Source organism: Gymnoscopelus microlampas (genome assembly GCF_963454915.1).
Source record: "Gymnoscopelus microlampas genome assembly, chromosome: 2".
Lineage (NCBI taxonomy): Eukaryota > Metazoa > Chordata > Actinopteri > Myctophiformes > Myctophidae > Gymnoscopelus > Gymnoscopelus microlampas.
In genome coordinates, this window is record NC_139939.1 from 36,972,085 (window position 1) to 36,992,526 (window position 20,442).

General features: G+C 41.2%; 3 protein-coding genes across 3 annotated transcripts in view; 2 read left to right on the forward strand and 1 right to left on the reverse strand.

The window, feature by feature from the left end:
* gstcd (glutathione S-transferase, C-terminal domain containing) overlaps positions 1-19,585 on the forward strand; it is a 70,392-nt gene extending 50,807 nt beyond the window's left edge. Inside the window, exons 8-12 of the mRNA XM_084076890.1 lie at positions 134-262; positions 8,377-8,510; positions 12,008-12,038; positions 16,017-16,086; positions 18,929-19,585. Of these exons, the coding sequence (XP_083933016.1) occupies positions 134-262; positions 8,377-8,510; positions 12,008-12,038; positions 16,017-16,086; positions 18,929-19,104 (540 nt within the window). The 3' untranslated portion in view covers positions 19,105-19,585. The remainder of the gene's footprint in view (positions 1-133; positions 263-8,376; positions 8,511-12,007; positions 12,039-16,016; positions 16,087-18,928) is intronic.
* The window catches only part of npnta (nephronectin a), a 491,735-nt gene that overhangs the window by 360,062 nt on the left and 111,231 nt on the right, over positions 1-20,442 (forward strand). The gene's annotated exons all lie outside the window — the stretch shown is intronic.
* The window catches only part of dkk2 (dickkopf WNT signaling pathway inhibitor 2), a 413,162-nt gene that overhangs the window by 71,351 nt on the left and 321,369 nt on the right, over positions 1-20,442 (reverse strand). The window lies entirely within an intron of this gene.

Consider the following 20,442-nt stretch of genomic DNA (forward strand, 5'->3'; position numbering starts at 1 on the left):
GTGTCTTCTTACCGTAGTTTTTATTTATCACATTCTGTGGAGCTACGTAACTGTTTTGAGAACAAATCAAGAAATATGTATTATTTTCCTACTTTATTATTTTTCTATCTTTACATTTATGACTCTCTTCCAGGTGATCCTCATAGAAAACAAGGAAGAGTCCTTGGTTAGGGCCAAGAGTCGCAGTGCAGAACTGGGTCTGACCAACATAGGCTTCATTCAGGCCAATTTAGACTACTTCACTGGCCCCTTTGACATTGGGGTGAGTACACTTAGCAACAGAAGCAGCTCACTCGCTTTTGTTGTTTTTTTGCAGAAATGCACTACATTAGAACTGCATTCCTCCAACTCTTCTACCACTGAGAGGAATTAATCTGAGCTTTGAAATGTTGCCATCAGAATCAGGAAAATTACGTGACTGACAAACATTTATGAATGGCAATTATGCTGTTCACATGCTCTGTGCTTTCTTGTGTAATTTCACTACCTTATACAGTATGTAACAATCACAATTTACCATGGTTTGTTAATATGAGTTTCTGATCAGCACTGCACATAGTAAAATCCTCAGTTTCAATTTAACTCTGAGATTTTTACTGTACAGTCATCACATAACAAACAGGAGCTGTGTCACTTCCATCATTGTTCAGGACCTGAGCCTGTAGTCCCAACATACGATTATTTTTGTCTCAGACAAAGCAGAATGTGGCCATTATTTCCCTTTCCTGAGCATTAGAAAAATAATGAATAATGTTACCTCCCCAACTGCGGGACAAAGGTTGTTACCCCCATCATCATTAATGCTGAGGATGACCTTTTCCAGCAGAAATCATTAAGGGAAATATTTTCCTCTCTTTGCTTTCTAGTGCATTGTTCAATTCCTGTGTGGTTCACTTCCTAAAAACAAGGGGCATGGACTTGTATTTTCGGCTGGACTTGTATTTTCAGTAAAGGTCTCGGGAGTAATCTTTGGAAAGGAAGCATGTTTTTTTAACGAAAGCAGAAACTGTTGCCTGCCATTTCAGTTTATAGAGTCAGCTTGGCCCCATTACCCTGAACTTCCTAATTCATCAAATATTCTTAGCACCAGCATCTCTGCCAAGAGATTTCAAGATGTGTCTGTTTGTGTGGCCAACTACAGTGCCTGACCGTACTTCATAATGATCTTGGTTATTTCCACTCAATGTGTTGTAGCACAGTGTGACTGATGATTGACTTATTTGACTAGTTTTATTGATTTATTTTTGCCAGAGGGACATTCTGTTTATTTAACTGGAGTTAGAACCAGCACTTATAAATACTCTTTGCAAGTTTCAACACTCACCACCTACACTACACTTTCTATTGACTAAACGCCCACCTTGCTCTGTGGTGCTCTTGACTTACCGTAACTGCATAATTACTATCAATTTAGTGCAAACAGGTCCTTAATTATGGTTGTGACTGTGTTGGAAGATTCACTGTGCAGCACAAGAACAAGCACTGTGGAGTTTCGTTTTTCACTCGATGTGAAGTGAATCTCTTGTGTTTTCTTCTCTCTCTCTCGCTCACTCGCTCTCTCTCTCCCTCTCTCTGTAGTTCGGCAATAACAAACTGACTCTAGGAGACCTCAGTGCTCAGTTTGTGTTTCAGGTCACTATCTTCTCGCAGGCACGTTAAAAATATTGGTCTGTCTTGGCAGAGTCATACCCTACTTTCAGAAAGAAGGAGCTGTGCTAGTAGCTCCTGTGCCTCTCTCGTTCTCACCCTCCCCGGGACAAACAGGAATATGTGTGTACCTGCTGTAATTAGAAGGAGCCATTGTTCCAGCCTGGCCATTCCACAGAGACCAGCTCCACTTGGAGGAAAAACAAACAGTGCAGAATATAGTCTTCTCCTCATTGCATGAGGGTATCAAGTCTTTCCTCATACACATGTACTCACACACATGCTGGTGACACAGCTCACACAAACACGCCTACGAACACATGCACATTGTTTGACACTACTACTCACCAGGAAGGAAGCACATAACACTTACTTACAAATATTTATTCAAAGCAAGTATATTTGTCTCATTTCGCTCACTTGCCTTGCTTCTCATTTGCAACACCCTACTTTGTTAGGTTCTCCCTTTGCTGCACCTAATCACCCGAAAGATGTTCCCATCTGACAACGCTGTGCATTACACCAACTGTCATCCTGTAGCCCTGTATTAACCCATTCAAACTGGGAACCATCTGTATCATTTTCGATTTCATTGGCTATTCAAAAATAGCACCGAGTGCTGCGCTATGTTGTATCTTGTAGATCTGCGATTTTTGAAAAATCTTTGAATATATATATTTTTAAAGCGAACATTTGTAACTCAAATCTTTGCTTCTGTGGATTCTACAAATGTCTTCTAACAGTTTTTTGTAAAAACCTATGTTGCTATATCAGTGGTTCTCAAACTTTTTCATGTCAAGGGCCACCGAAAATGCAGCGGACCCCCATCTCAAAATATTTTGTTCCAGGGACCCCTCCAGAAGCAAAGCGTGTCACTCTGTGCCGCGCTATGAGCTTGTATATCTGCTATTTTTGAATAGCCAAAGAAATCGAAAATGTCACAGATGCGTTCCCGCTCTTAAAGGGTTAAACATGCTCCCATTTTTAGTCCCACATTCAATTAATGAAGCTAATTAAGTAATTTCAGAGGCATAGCTATTCTTAGACAAGCTGTACTCTGTAATCCTGGTTGTGTGTGTGCCAGGTGTGAGACTGTTATCAGGGGTATGGTATACTGTAGATGGAGTATATTTAGCCTGTCATCCCTTCTCCAGAGGGACAAACAGTGAACCAGGGCCCCTGAGGCAGGGAGCCGCTTGGAATGCTGGGCCCCTTGGCAACATATCAACACTGGATGCCCGAAATATGTTATGCCACAAGATCCATAAACAAGGTTCCTGTCTGTGGGCACCTATGGGATCCCAGGGGCCTTGAAATCTTGCAAAGTTTTCTTCCTGTTTGTCACCAGTGTTATGAGGTATGGGAAGTTGTGGAGTTTATAGATTTTGCAATTGATCTTGATTTTGTTTGTGTGTAAATGCCATCACATATCATTTGTGTTATGCTATGTTGGCTTATAATCTATTCTACCAATTGATCTTTTTTTTAAGGGGAAAAGCTACATTGATTTGATTTCACTTAGTCTTGTGTTGGTGGCTGTTGATCATTCGTAAGAGGACTTCTTCTTGATCATTGCCAGTGCCAATTCCACAGGATTTCTGTTTTGCCTGTTCTTTCTTTTCTTTTTTGTTCCTTGTTTCTAGAATTTCATTTGTGGTAAGAAAAGTATGGCGATTTACCCACTGGCCACTGGAAACTGATGTGATCTTTATGCTCAGCTCTTTGACCTCATCTTGGCTTGAAATGTGAACTTGTTCTCAACAGAACATAATCACCACTGGATTGGAGTTGAATATACAGTACATGGACTTAGATTAAAATAGAAAATAATAGAAACAAACCATACAGTTTTTCTTTCAGCTTCCAAATGTTTGATTAAAAAGAGAAAATAATTATTACACCACACATAAATAGAAAACATAAATGCATTCAAAACACCATGACACACAAGGACAACAGAGCTGGCAGCGTGTTTCAGGTCATATCCAGTCCACTTCCTGAAAATAATGTTTTTATAGTCAGAGTACCTGTGGTGGTAACTTATCCGTTACCACACATTAGTCATTGTATAGTTAGTGTATACATCACACTCTTGGTCAATGCACACACACACACACACACACACACACACACACACACACACACACACACACACACACACACACACACGCGCATATGAACATGCACAGAGCAGGATCATTTTATCATTTTAGGGATGAATTTGATAATGTTTACCAAAGTTTACTTGCAAGGTACTGTACATAGACTGTCTCTTTGTCTCTTAAGTATTAGCTTGGTAGCTTGTCTTGTCAGGTCCATATTGAAGGTGATATTGGATCTGTGTGAAAGTCAAACATAACAAGAGAAAATGAACAGCTGAACGTAGAACAAGCCAAAAAAACTAACAAAAGAAAATATATTTTGAAAAGTAATAAGCACCTCACCATTACACAAGGGTGTGATGTAAGATATGCAGTGTTGTTACAGCTGGCAGTGCAGATGGAGTCTGTTGTCTCCAAATGCGTAGGTATAATTACACAGCCTACAGTGAATAATGAGTTCCCATTATTTCCTGCTTTTAATTATTGAGTGAAATATGCAGATAAAACTTCCCCCCGGAAACAATCCCACAGACAGTTGTGATTCATAAAGAACATGCTTTTGGAAATGGCCCTGGGTCCTTAATGGTTGCAAATTCATCCCTGATTTATGCTGTGCTTGCATTACAATGCTTGGGGGAGATACAATAGCACTATAGTAAATGATATGAACGATTTATTTATTAAAGGTTATTTTAAGCTATTTTCACTGTTTCCGACAGCATGCAGTCCAGAGTAGTGATTCCCAGATTGCTTTCACCTTGAGTCACCAGGTCTAATTTAGCCTCGTTCCCGGTCTTTACTCATCTGCGAAGAGAAAAGCTTGGTCACAACCCAATGCAGAGAGTGTCTATAGGGGCGGGACTTCGGTCGGACGTATTTCCTCCATAAACTATCTTTTTCGACCAATCACAACACTCGTTTCATTATCGGAGAATGTAAACAGATTTGTAAAGCGTCAACGGCATTTCCTTGGGCCAGTGTCTAACTACAGTAGTCTCTGACGGTCAGGATTGGGAGCCACGTTTTTAGAGGGTACAATAGTGAGAGGGACAGGAAATCCAAACGTCTATGACTTGTTCATAGCCATGTAAATATTAGCCGCAGAAGTACAGAGGGTAGGATTGTCACACGAAAGTTTGATTTAAAAAAATTATACAAATAAGGTAATTATTCCAAAATGCTAAAACTGTGCTTTGGAACAGGTCGGTCATTATCTAAAGTATGCATGATTTGTATGCAGTGGGCAAAAACATGCAAAACGGTATACTCCTTCTAATTAATCAAGAAACTTCTCCAAATCTTACATGGCATTTTATGACAGATTCTAAATATATATTCCTATTAGAAAAAAAAGATGTTACATCGTTAAATCCCAAGTTTACATGATAGACGAGGAGGGTAAAGCAGATTCATTCTAATTAGCTGTCCAAAAATGTTGTCAGGATGGAAATATAAGCCATTTCCCCCATGTAGTGAACTGCATACTGTATATCCATGGATGGTTCAAAATGAGCTATGGGCTTGAAAGAGACACAAGTCCCCACTGGTTGACTGCCTCTTTTAAAAACTTCACATCCAAACAAGTGCAAATCCTATTAGAGAGGAATTTAATTTGGAATTCCACACTGATTAATATTTGGTATAATGCATTTGTGTATTTTTGTAATAATAACACTATTGCATATTGTGTATCGCCTACTTTTAAGGAGAGCATGCAATATATCCTGTATAAATACATTAGCATTGTTTGATTGTGTGATTGCATTCAATAATACTAAATAGTTTAATAAAGATCACAACATAGGAATGATGTCCAGGTTCAAGCCCACATTACACCTGCGACAGCACAATGGGCCATCCTGGAATATTTTGGTTTTAATCGTTATTTATCCCTTTTACACCTTCCCATTACCGTCATATAGTTACACATGCTCAACATGCTTTAAACGTGTATACGCTCCCTTTTGTGTCAGACTGCTAATGCAGTAAAATCCTCAGCGTTAATTAGCCACTTAAGCCCTATGTACTTTGTTGGCCAGAGTCCCCCGGGGGTCTAGACTCTGCCCCCTCTCTACACCTCTACATGCTTTTAGATCTGCCATTTTTGCCAAATGCTCGCCCCCAGAATAGGGATGCTAGGGTCCAGGCAGGCATGCAATGCTCATTTGGCATGTTCTTGGACTCCATTTCAATGACGTGACGCGCACGTCGCTTAACACCTACACTGCAAGTCACACAATGGACAATTGATATGCATCTAGGCTTATTCCTATGTTAAATCGCTAGGTGTGAGTCGGGAGCCTTTGAAAACTTTGTTGAGGTGCGAATTTAAAGTAGTTTTAAATCTATGCGTGTGCCTGCGTGTGCTTCTGGTCAAATAGGTTCCGTCCAGTGAGCATTGCACCCCTGGGTCCAGGTGTTAGTTATGTGTAAAAACCCAAAAAGGGGCCAATTTGGATCTGTAGAGTCCATTTGGGTAAATTTTCACAGGGTTTGAATGTGTAGAGCATATACAATCTGGTTTTGATCAACCCATGACACTGCCAGTTGTTTTTTTTCTCCCTCCTTCTTCTTTTTTTTTGCAGATACTGTTGGCTTATTATATTGGTTAAGCTACAATGGCTAAATTCTGCCAAACCATTTCCAAGGAGAGCTGGATGCTGTCCTGAGAAATGTTCCCCTGTGCTGAGTTCTAGACGGCTTTAATGAGTTGGCCCTCGGTACTGTGTCTGTGTCTGTAAGTCTTACTTCAGTATTTAATAATGGGTACTGATGTAGCCACTCTCCTGTCCCATGTTTGTCTCTCCTGTCGCATCTTTTGACAAAGCCCTAGCAACCTTAGTTTATTTGGCAAAACATATAAAGATCTTTTTGGTCTTGATTCTTAGGCTTTATATTGTACCCTAATCTCTGTGGCTGGAGTCCCTCTTACTAGACGTGAACTTCTGTTCTGTGGTGTTGTCATGGCGACATACATGGGTCTAGACTCTCCGACACCAACGGACGGATCTTTGGTGGGCAATATGCAAGAATGTCAACGTTGGCCTGGAGGTAGAGAAGCTGACTAATAGCTAAACGGTGCCAGTGGATTCTTTGTGCTGACGGCAGGATGTATTCCTGCCATGAGCTGGAGACAGTGAACTTCCATGACATCCTGGGCTGACCAAGATGCTAATGCACCATGTGTAGGACATTTGTGTGTGTGTGTGTGTGTGTACTGTACGTGTGTGTAGTGTGTGTGTGTGTGTGTGTGTGTGTGTGTGTGTGTGTGTGTGTGTGTGTGTGTGTGTGTGTGTGTGTGTGTGTGTGTGTGTGTGTGTGTGTGTGTGTGTGTGTGTGTGTGTGTGTGTGTGTGTGTGTGTGTGTGTGTGTGTGTGCACGCATACGTGCCAATGACCCAGGTAAACTTCACAATGAAGAAAGCCCACACACTCCTATGCTCCAGTAAAATGTATTTGGCAGTGTTTTCGAGCCTGGGCTTTTCGTCAGGCCAAACTGTGGGTTTGACCTGATGAAGAGCCCAGGCTCGAAATGTTGTCGTTGTTTTATTGGAGCGAGTGTGCTGGTTCTATTCTTCTTTATGGTCATACAGTATCTGAACCCTGCACCCGGACAAGTGATGTGTGTATTCTATTTGCTTTTTAAACTTCCCAATGAACACATTTTATTCAACAGTCATTCAACAGGTCCCAGCCTTTTAATCAATAAGAATGGCAATGTTTGGCTAGCTGATGAGGTCACATTTGATTTGTTTGATAATTGAACATGATTGACTGATTATTATGACTGATAAGTGTGTTTGAATCCTGTACAACAAACACACTCCTAAAACAAATCAGATGTTGTATGAAGAAGATAGTCATTTTTCCTTGGGAGTTTGCAACTGCCACATGGAATTGTATCACATCCCTCAAGTCTTTCATCATGTAAATGATCAAGAATGATCAAAACTTGCTCATTGTATAAATTACAACGGAATTGTTGGATTTGTGTTCAGCTGTTAGTCTTCACTTCTGACTGTATTCCTTGGATAGTTGGAGCTCCCTCCTAGAGACTGAGACATCTAATAACATTGCTTGGTAAATTCAGCTGCAAAACATACAGATAGCCGTAGGCTGTTTTCTCTGCCTCTCCATCTACCAATATCTAAGGACTCCAGGGCTAATGGCCACATAGCCATCGTCACACACAGTTTCCCCTGCTCAATGGGAAGCCTGAGGCATCCGTCCCTCAGCTCAGCATTTTGTCCTAACTCCTTATGTCCACAACTTTTGAAAGCCTGTATGCATTTTTAATCTGCAGCCCTAGAATAGGGAAACGATGGGAGTGATTATGTGGTTTTAAAATGTTTTTGTTTGCAATTGGTGGCAAAGATGTATTTACACGGAGACATTTGACAGTAAAAAGCGTGTGTGTGTGTGTGCGTGTGCGTGCATGCGTTCATGCGTAGTATCTATGTCTATCTGCCTGTCTGTGCTTGTGTCTGTACAACAAACACACTCCTAAATATACATACATAGACATGTCTTTATGTCTATGTATGTCCTATTGGTTTTGTCTCTACCTGCGTGTTCCTGTGTATGTCACTCAATCAGTTAGTATGTACTCAATAAATGTTGTTTTACAGGTGGCCCTTCACGCGTGTGGTGTTGCGACAGACATGGTGGTAGGACACTGTATCCAGGCTGGAGCATCCTTTGTGGTCAGCCCCTGTTGCTACGGATTCATTCAGAACACTGTCAAGTTCTCCTTCCCCAGGAGGTCTGTCATTGCTCTCCACACAGCACTCTTAATCACTTTCAAACTGGCATCACCATGTTAGGCATTTAACTGTAGGTGAAATTGTTCCCAACATTTCAAAAGATTTACGACAGGGAGGACAAGAGGATACAGCAAGGTGGCAATTTCAACCTGTAGATGGCAGCAGTGGCAGCACTGTATATTTTCGTTTTTTTCTATATCCCTGCCAACGTTTAAGCATATTAATCTAGGCTCGAATAGAGACTATTATCTATAATAGATACTACAAACACACACACAACCAAAAAAAATGCAGTGAGATACACATCCGTCACACAAGTGCAGGTGGACATGAAAGCAATGAATGAAATTGCTCTAAGTTGGCCTTGATACACACCATCTGGGAGCTGTCGCACGCTGCAGCGCGCTGTCTGTACTCCCTGCACAGCGCGTGAACAACACCCTCAGACATAAGAACAGACAAAGAAAGTCAGTTTTCGACTGTTAAGCTATGTGTCACACTCACAAATGTCACCCTGTGTGTGTATTGAAATGCACAATGTGCTGTAGACTTACATAGTGGTACAGCTGCTTCATATTTTAACCAGATCATAGAATTTCATACATCAATCAAGATTTGAAAGATACGTTTATGATACAGTATAGGGAAGAAAACAAGAACAGCCAACAGTCGTACTTAATAAGACCTAAACCTGATAGATTGTATACCATGTAATAACATATATTTCAGAATAAGGCCCTCTCAGGCATTGCTTGAACTGTTGGTGCCAATCAGCTTACTGTTGTCAGAATTATAACATCTGTTGTGTGTTGTCAATATTAATTGTGTTATAACCTCAGGTTTACCACTGACCAACATGTGTGTCCATACCAGCTACATTTGTACACTCTCTGAGTTAACTTCACAACGATTTTACTGTGTACCAATCTTAATTTCAGTGGTGCGATGTTTTGTTCCATTTCACTACACGGCAAATTGCGCCCTCGGGTCTATTTCTACACTCTCAGTTCAATTAAATCAGTACTGTACTTTTCTCTGGTGGTCTCTTTGACCTGTGTTCTTTCCTGCTGCGTCTCTGACTGTTCTGGACCTTCTCCTCTCATGCTCCGTCTGTCTCCTCTCACATGCTCATTAGTCTCCTCTCTTTCCATCATCCTTTCACCCTCTGGTTCTTTACCTTTCTCTCTCTCTCTCTTTCTCTCTCCCTCCCTCCACGTCTCCCACTTTCTCCCACTCATTCTTTCTATCTCTCTCTCTCTCCATCTCTCTCGACTGTCTCTCCTTCTCTTTATCTGTCTTTCTCACACATACACATAAACCTACTCATTTCCATGCAAACACATTCTACTTACAGTACTAATTTAATATTGAACTTACCCACACACGCATGCACACCCACACACACACACACACACACACACACACACACACACACACACACACACACACACACACACACACACACACACACACACACACACACACACACACACACACACACACACACACACACACACCTTTGTTCATTAGTTGTCTGATCACCACCAGTCCAGCAAACACCTGCAGTTACTCACAGCCTTATTATTTCCAAAAAGAGAAAACGATTTGACTTTCGACAATAGATAGTCAGGAAGGAGAGAGAGTGTGACTACCATCATAAGACAAATTTGAAAGCATGCCATTTAGACAAGGTCGTTGGCTGTGCGACATCCTTGGAACTGCTTTTAAAGGTGAAATGCGTCACGCATACCCACCAGACTCTAAACCATTGTGCGGTAGCATTTTGACAGTTGAATTCATCCATTCGGTGAGGCTATCAGGATGTGACTCACAGCCCAGTAACATGATGAAAATAGAAAATACGATCAAGAATGGCTCAAAGCCTGGCTGTGAAATACTGCAAGGAATATATTCATTCAGTTCCATTTTACTCTATTACTAATTGTACAGTAATAATACTTTTGTCTGGAGTACAAATCACTTGTGCAGTACCCTTTTGTACTATGACCTCAGGCATCTCCATATTTGGCAGGCAGATGGATACTGAAACAGACATAGATTCCTGGAAAGATAGAAGATAAAAAGGCATTACACCCAAATATTGAATCAATTGCAGAATTTAGTCAAACTCACTGGAGAGGAAGTAACACTAAAGAGCAAATTAATCTCAAGTGCATTATGACTGAAATGGCCTTTAAATAGTTACATTCTGCTGAGGAGGAACCATCTAATTTGACCTCTAAAGTCTAAACGATGATGTCATAGACTGAAATTTGACCTGAGTGGAATAGCACTGGAGGGTAGAAGAGACGGCGCTGTTTGCTAATGGTGTTGTTTCTGTAGTCATGGCAGCACTCTGTTAACAATAGGACTGTGGCATGAGTGTGACATTTATAAGATGCCGACATGTCAATCTAAATGAGTATCCATACTGTTAAAAAACAAGTGAGAGAAAGAAAGCCGTGTGTGTTCAGAGCTAATCGTCGCAAACCGCTGAACCGATTAGTGTCATATTTATGGAACACACTGCCAGTAGGCCACAGAACTTTTTTAAAATATGTATATTGTTAGCTTTAATTTTATGTATTTATTGGCTGATCTAAAATATGATGTTTTTCTAAATATAACTCAAACATAAAATGGGTATTTCTGGTAACCTGTCAACGTTGCCACTACTACCTTTTCACACAGCACTTAACACTCAACCCTCACCCAAAACCATTCCCAACCTGCATCTCCGCAAAGGAATAAAAAAAGAAAAGAAAAAGGATGACCTCAAAAAAAGCTTTTCTTGCGGGCAAATCTTACAGTATGTGCGGTAGGGCCTTAGCGCACCTGACTGTGTCAATCTTCGTTCCTGCTGCTACTTTTAGTGTTTCACCCCTCAGGTCATGTTCCACAGACTCTTACGAGGGAGAAGACTCTACAGGTGTAAACATTCCACTCCAAGCAGTTTCCAGCATAATATTTTTTACAAGTTGTGAAACTGCCCATCTCTCCACACAGATGGTAGCCCTGATAGCAAATGGCCTAAATGGTTAAAGTTAAACATTAAGAGCTTCCCTGTGACCCTTTTCCAAGCCATCTTAGTCCTTGTTTTTAATGAGTTGCACAAAAATGTCAATGTCCTAGCTACTCTTTAACGCCACAAAAAAACGTGTCTGTTTCTCATGCCACAGGAAAAGACCTTAACTAATAACGATTTTCTATTCCCTGGGAGGAAAAAGAGCAATTTCTAGAAGACATGGATGTTGTTCGTGTTTGCTAAGCATTACAGGTCTATTGTGATAAATATAGCCAGTTTCTTTATCAAGACGGTTTCTCAAGTAGAGGATAGACACAATACAGTACATAACGTGCAGTAGCCTTAAGACAAATTATGCAGAAAATATTCCATCTTCTGATATTCAAAGAACCATTAGACTGTGACTGCAAAACATCTATACTTTTCTCTTCTGTCTTTTTCTTTTACTTACTTTCTTCTCCTTTTTTACAGCAAAAGGTTCCAGGAGAGTCTCAGTTATAAGGTATGTCTTTATATATCTATTTTATCGGAGCCACAAAGTACCAAACCGAAAATTTAATTTAGTAATTTAGTATTTTGATGAAGGTCTTGCACATTCACAAATGTGTTTCTTGCTGATACCAAAGAAGCTTTCCCGTCCAGGGTCACAACCTGTCTTGAAACGCATCTTGTTCACCATGCAGTCTTACTTTCCGTTTGATCTCCCTTACTACCGTTTTTCCCCTCACTAATTTTAATGTATCAAGAGGCTCCTGCATTAACTAGAGCATAATGGATTCTGAGCAGTACTAATCAAATTGTTATCGCACCATATGCTTGGAATACACCTGAATGATAGACACTGCAAAATTGTACTTTTCAGGGAGGGAGAAAAGCATCAACACCTAGGAAAACACAATATTTTGGTGCATATTAAAAAATAAAATAAAGATGTCTATACCTTGCTAACTGGCCCCAAATAACTAATTTGACAGTTGAACAGTGACAGCAAAGTGTTTTATATTGTTATTCTAAACTAACAGAAACACAGACTTCATTGTTTAGACTGTCAAAAACTACTGGCTTGATAGCCATGGAATTTGGTGTGCAGCTTCATGCTGCAGAGATCATGACTAATTCCTCTAGGAGCATACTTTGCTAAAAATTGCCACTTGCACACATGATATCTCATGGTCTTCTGCATTTGCAATTATTGAAACATTTTTCTATTGGGAACAACATTTGTGTACATTTTTTCACATACATTTTTCAGGTAACTGAGAAGGTCTGTGATCACAATGAATACCTTGTCCAAATTTTTAGTCGTACATCATAGATCTGTCATAGATGACTGATGTCACAGGCTGGTTCTTTTCTTCATTGGAGCCAAGTATGAGATCCACATTGGAGCCACGTCATTTCTATGTGGATTCTGAGATCTATGATAGTCGGCCCATGGTCCTCTGTGACGATCTTTCATCTGTTGACCTATAGGTGTGCCAAAGTTCTGCGCTTTTAAACTCAATATCTCAAGCTCTCTGGTGCAGGCGCGTATCGTCATTGGGGCCAACGAGGCCATGGCCCGGTCTGTAGACCCTGTGTAGGGGCAAGATCCGCCAGGGGAAAAAACTAAAAATCAACATTAGCAGCCCCTCACCCTATTCTGTTGTAGCCGACCACAGAAAGTCGCCTTTGTTTTCAAATGGGGCTCATTGGCATTCGGCCGAATTGTTAATGAGTGGCCAATAGGAAACCAGTTTAGCCGTCAAACCGGTTTCCCCCCCCCTGGCCCGGTTCTGGCCCGGTCAACGTTAGAATCCACCAAACGCCACTGCTCTGGTGGCGCAACGGTAAAGTCCCTGTCCACCACCTTGGAGGTTTGTGGGTTCAAAACCACCGTGATGCTTCCGGACAACACAATTGGCCTGTGTTCGGAGGAGGGAAGCCAGGCGGGGAGCGTGATATTGGTCATTGCGCGTACTCCTATGGGCGAGGGCGGCACCTGTCAGTGGGGAGTGTTGGGCGGGAGGAATGGGACGAAGGCCTTCACTGGAAGGTGAGTCAGTGGGATACAACAGTGACAACACAGAAATTGGGGAGAAAAAAGGGGGTGCAAAATAATGGGCTACCCTAAATAAATAAATAAAAATAGAAAAACACTAGCTAAAAGTCTAATGGGCCTTGAACACTTGCTGTGCTCAGCCAGGATGAATTTAGATGACCCCATGGCCTTTCCTCCAGCGCCACCTTTAGCCTAGCCTGGTTCCAGACAAATCTGCCACTGCAAAGAAAATGTGCCCTTGGCAGATTAGGTCTGGCCCCTCAATAGAGATTTTATTTCTCTCCCTCCGAAGTTGTGAGGGCCCAATCAGAGCCCAGTATGCAAATATGGGGCGGGTTTGTCACCAGAGGCATTTTTTTAATTTGGCCCTCGAAAATGCAGGTTCCACACAGAGATTCCAGACTAATATCTACGCAGTGATATTAGTCTGGCCATGCCAGGCTACCTTTAGCCAGTCTTTCCACTTACACAAAAGTGACATAAAAATGTAATTATACCAAAAACAATGACTTATTAAAAGACTAAACCAATCCCTTTGCACTTTGATTTGCGCCCAGATTATGCACCGTTTAACCAGCAAAAGTTGGACGTGCCCTAAATGCGTTTGCACCATGCACTTAGACTATGTGCTATAGATGGTTTAAATAGTGGCACAGAACTTGGTTGTCAAAAATGGTCAGGAGGATTATAAATGCAAAAATTCCAATTAGCTACATTTTTCCCTGAGGCAGATTGTGAATAATAATAACACAATATTCAGCACAGGAACCAGGATTATCATTAAAATCATAATTTTGCTGGCCTAACTATGGGTATGCATTGCTGTTCCTTTTAAGCCTATCTAGTATGTATCAAAACTTTTGTTTTACTCTCTGCATTTCTCATTGGAGAGGGATATACAATTACTGGCCCCATGGGACCACAATGCTCTGATACAGTATCTGTCCTGGGAACAAAGGAACCACAAGTTGGAGGCTTACACACTTACACACGTACACCCTCCAGTCTAATAATCTGTTTTTACTCGGCATAGACACAAGATTGAACCCCAGGGCGGGAGAGATGGGCAGTGGGGAGGAGCAGCCCATTAGTGATGTATGGAACTTGTCTGCAACTGCAATCCTTGGAGGAAATTTGTAAAATGGTTGCTATGGGACCTTGTCTACACACCGTGATCTAGTAGTTGATAGGTGACAACACTGGCTCACCTTGAATATCTATCTGAAGTTTGGTCTCAGATATATAGAAAAGGAATGATTGGATCCAGTTCTGCCTATTTGAATAAATTATGTTTTGAAGTAATGAAGAGATACTTGACAGTTTGACAAAGTGCTGTCTGTTGCGTGTAACCATCTGTCCAAAAGAGGAACTAGAGAGACTGAACTCTTAATTACCATGATTGCCATCTGGAAATATATACTCTAACATTAACTCTGATAAGAAAATGAGAAATCTATATTTCATTGAGCAAGCAGACTCATTGCCCAACGATTGTGACGGAAGCTCTTTAAATCTCCCTTATCTCGTCCTCTCGGCTGTCATTTCCTTTTGGTACCTGCTGTCAAAGCCCCACTTCTACTGTATCTATACAGTTTCCATTGCACTCAATCTGCTCCGTTTCTTTATGGTAGACTGTTGCTGTGGTGACAAATGGCCTCTAGTCGGAACAAAAGGGGGCTAACAACGTGAGATATTGGTGCTTAGTGTGAAGTCACTGCACCTGCAACCACGGCCTTGCACTCACTGTTGACCCCTCGCAGAGAGGAATGGAATCAATTACCGCAGGAACATGTAGGAGATGAGGAGGTGCTCTCCAGGGTCACTTGTTACAAGCACCGTGGCAGAATAACGCTTTTTAAAACAACTGTATGCAGAGAACTACTTTTTCTTGGCTGTGTGGCCCACTTGGCCCCAGGTAGATATTGTGATGCTTTGCTTTGCTTTTAGCATGTCAAAACAGCAACAAGGCCATACATGTATAACAGAAGAGGTTCCTAGGTCAACATTAAAAGCAATCAGTAGTGAGGAGAAGGTACATGGCTAAAGTGCCCACATAATACAACATATGATATTAAACACATATTGTATAAGACTGAAGTGCTAGGAGAAGGGAACAGGAGAGCTCAGCTATATTTTCAAGAGTGCAGTGTGGAATTGACTTGATTGGTACGTTAGCTGGGCTCTCTGTGATGAAAGCAACCGTGGAACTTCTAGAGCAAATATGCCAAACATGTTTCACAGAAATAAATAAACACAGGGACATTGAGAGCTACTGTGTTAATTTGCCGGATAATGAATCTGCTTGTTCCTATTCCAATTACAAATTTCTATTTTTGTGTGCATGAGACCAAAGAGAATGCCAGTCAGAAATGGCCATATTCCTTAATCACTGGAATGAGACTGAGAATGACATCCACTCTCTTCTTTCCTTTGGGTCAGGAACACATGATCCTATGCCGGTTTGCAGACCAGACTGCTGTCCAATTGCCTCCTGAAAGACGAATCATAGGTATTGTATTGTCTCATGATCTTAACATTTCACCTCACCTCCTTTTTAGTCTTGTTAGCGGGCGATGGATGGATGGCTGGTAGCTCTGGTCTATTGCGTTGGTTCTCCTTAAAGCTGTTGACAATTGAACAATTCCATTGACCAGATCTGTAGGTGGCACACTGGAGTAACAAAAAAATGTCTCAGTCCGATGGAATATTTTATTTTATGGCCAAAAAGTGAATTTTACACAAAAGGTGAGGGTTCCCACCGAGGAGAGTAGGCTCTCTGTATGCATATAGTGTATTTATTGTGTAGCGAGTGTTTGGCCCGATAGTCAAATTTTGGCATGACAGTCAAAGTTGGGCATGACAGTCAAAGTCAACCCTTTGAATCTGAGGAGCCTCTCTCCCATGTCTGATCATTTTGGAGTACTCTCAGACGAGACGTGCTTCACACCCACCAGCCGCAAGCAGTGTCTGCAATATTGGTTAACAGGATGGCAGGAAAACCTCTCCCACTAGCAACTTCAAACCATCTTTGACGTCATCACCTAACAGCATGCCTGCAAATCTATGTCTGAGTCGCACTGCAGACCGAAGCTCAGATTTTTACAAGACTTTATCCCCATCCCAAAATGGGAAATTTGATTTGTAGCAAGGCATGAAACACAGTGCATGTTCATAGACAAAACGTACCGAAAATATATAAACTGCCAGTGGTGGAAAAAGTACTCACATTTTTTACTTAAGGAAAGGAACAATACAGCAATGTAGAAATACTCTGTTACAAGTAAACGTCCGGAATAAAACATTTACTTGGGTAAAAGTACAAAAGTATTGGTATCAAAATGTACTTAAAGTACCAAAAGTGGAAAGTACTCATTATGCAGAATGTCCCATTTCACACGTTTTCAAATGTATAAAATAGAGGGTCGGGGCGCTGCGCGCCCCTCCCCCCTATCCGCTGCGCGGTGCTTTGTGTTTGTTGGTCTCTATAATATATAAAGCCATAATAGGAGATGTTCCCAATGGAGCTATGCCCAAATATGGAGTAATATATAAAGCCATAATAGGAGATGTTCCCAATGGAGCTATGCCCAAATATGGAGTGTGTTGTCTGACCTCACTTGGGTCTCGTTGGGCGGTGGTCGGCGATGACGCTAAGGAACAACATGGCCGACTGTAATGTTGTGAGTTTGTGTTGGCCGCAATTAATTATGCTGCGAGGGGGCAGATGTGTGCTGAGCAGTATGAAGTGGCCTACAGACTGCGCGTAGTAATTCTGCACGTTGTGGCGTGTCTTGTTAGTGACATTGATATGTTGTTTTTGTTGACATTGATATGTTGTTTTTGTGTTTAGTCCCACACAGTGGCAGGGTTTTTTTTGGGGTTTTGGGTTTAGAAATGTATATATAGATAGATAGATAGATAGATGTATAAAAATCTTTTGAAAATAGCAGATCTACAAGCTCACAATGCGTCGCATCAAAATGTATATAGGGCTGAAGTGGTTAATGTATGTTTTGTAATAATAATCAAAATCTACAAAGTAACTAGTAACTTAAGTTTTCAAATAATTGTAGTGAAGTAAAAGTACAATATTTGCCTCTGAAATGTAGTGGAGTAGAAGTAAAGGTACTGCAAATTGGAAATACTCCAGTAAAGTAAATATTAAGTACAGTACTTGAGTACATGTACTTAGTTACTTTACACCACTGTAAACTGCAGCACGTTACCTGCCCCACGTTGCACTGTACAAGTGCGGTAATGAATGTAACACCTAGTTTTAACAGATTGAACATCTGAAGGTGAATTTCTGCATGCATGAATAAACATTCCTCATACCCTTCAGGGCTTTGATAATGTGTTATTTGGTGCCGCCAAGGCAGGAGATGTGCTCTGATTGAGCGCTTAAAAAAACACATTTCTGGATTTAACATTCTCAGTGCTCAATTTAGAGCTACACCAGACAGTCTGACAAACCTTTTTCAAATAGACAGTGTGTGACTATATATTATGCATATCCGTCATTCCCATCAATAAAGCATAAAAAGCCATCTTGAAATAAAAAGGCAGAGCATACTTTAAATTGAGATAAAAGAAATATAATTGGGAGCCTGGTATGTCGGTGCTAGAAGCATGTGTATGAACAAAATCAAGGGAATGGTTACAAGTAGGCAAATGTGTTTCCAAAGGAAACAAAATAACTATTCACCTGGGCAATAATTCAACAGTCAGTGTTTCCAAAACACAGATCTTTCTGTCCTCGGGAACATGATTATTTTGCAGGCAAAAGGTCTGAAAATGATTTATAATGACAACTAGAGTTAGGCAAAAGGTCTGAAAATGATTTATAATGACAATAGAACTCATGCTTTGCTTTCATGTCAGACGGCAACCTTTTTGTTGGTGAGTCGGCAGCTATTTTGTACTCTCAAATGGTCAATATTTCATGTTGGCAAGAAACAAAAAAAAGATAGTTCATTTGATTTTACATTGTGTTATTTACTCAGTTGGTAACATATTTTATCACATACACACATCACCTTATTTGCCCTGGGTAAGGTTCTTCAGGTTCTTCAGTTGTTTACACCCGTAAATCTGTGATGTGACAATACAGTATAGTTGATTCGGAATAAAAAAGCCACCAAGGTGGTGAATGTTTTCCACCTCTGTGAATTTCTTATCTGAATATCTACAGTATACATTATTGTATGTATCCCACCATGAAAGTGGAAGGTATTCACTAGAGCCTGATCAAGCCTGAGCTCCACCTGTGGTAGGGGGGGCAGTGGCTCTACCTCTCTCATTGTATTCCTTTCTCCCTTATCCCCCCCCCCCCGCCTTTCTCCCTCTTCCAGGTAAGCAGTGTATGGGCCTAGTAGATTTAGATCGTTCCTGGGCAGCAGAGGCTTATGGGTACTCAGTACAGGTGATGACCATGGTACCCGAGAGCTGCTCCCCAAAGAACAGCATGCTGGTGGGCAGGGCCCGAGAGAACACCCCTGCAAGAGAATCAACTGGCATGTACTGCTAAGCAGTCCATTGGGAGAGAGAAGGATCCACTGTCTGAGTATCATCAGTACGATTACAGTGTGACGAAGCTGCCAAGTTTTATGGCTCCAGGCTGTGTGATAACAGTGCCAAGAATGAGGCAATTTTTTAAATAATTACGTTTACATTTCAGGCATTTAAGCCGGATTTATACTTTGTTGTACAGCGGTGTTGTTCGCCGAAAAAAGCTGATGCAACGCTATAGATTGTCTATTTTCGACGAGTGAACACGTCATACGTCAGAGTATAAATGAAGCAATAGTTGATGCTGTTACCCAGAGAAAGTGAGGTACAGCATGGTGCTCACAGTGTCTTGCTCAAGGACACGTCAACAGAACACATGGCTGTTGATTAATACACATTTGCTGCATGCTGAGATCAAACCTGTGAACTTCTGTTTAAAGGACAGTCTATGTCATTATTAGAGTCTCCATTCATGGCTTCCCTCTTTTGCATTTCTTCAATATAAATAACTGTTTTGAAATTGTTACAGGGTATTTATTATTATTGTCTCCGCCAGGCCGAAAGGCATGGCGAGAGAGTATGTTTTACCCCCTGTCCGTCCGTGTGTGTGTGTGTGTGTGTGTGTGTGTTCTGTCCGTGTGTTACCAGCTAATCTCCGGCACTGTTGGCCCGGTCGCTGCGAAACTGTGCACACACACTCCTTCGATGCCAATTCAGAACCTCTGTCCCAAATTTTTCACATGGGCCTGTTATAGCGCCACCAGGAGGCCGATTTGTGCAAAACCCTTTTTTTGACATTACTCCTATACAGATTTTATCCAAACGTCATGCAAATCGGTACACAGTATCTCTGTAGTCATATGATCAACCCGGATCTGTCCGATTTCCCATATTCCATCATCATTCCATCATCATTCCATTGGCTAAGGTTGGCTTCCAAAGTTTGCAGAATTGGTCCGTTTTTAACAAAATGCCTCAAATTATGAATGCAGTGTCCGATTGCTGTGAAAGGCCTAAGAATAAATGGCACCCTTTTCACATTGGCCTATTATAGCACCACCAGGACCTGTGCTCTGAGGAGCACTTTTTCTAGTTATTTCTGAGTTATGTATTGCAAGTCTACATGAAAAGTATTTTTACACAGTATTTTTTACACAGGAGTTTATAGATCAATCTAGTCAACCAGCGGATTGACTGCATGTTGCAGAGATTCAGACAAGTTAGGCTGAATATTGTGCTATTAAATATATTGCGTCTGTGCTTCATGGCCAGTGCAATATTCGCCTCGGCTCCCAATTTATGAGCAACTAAGAAGGACAGCTACGTACAATCAGACATCACCATGAGCAGTGTCTCT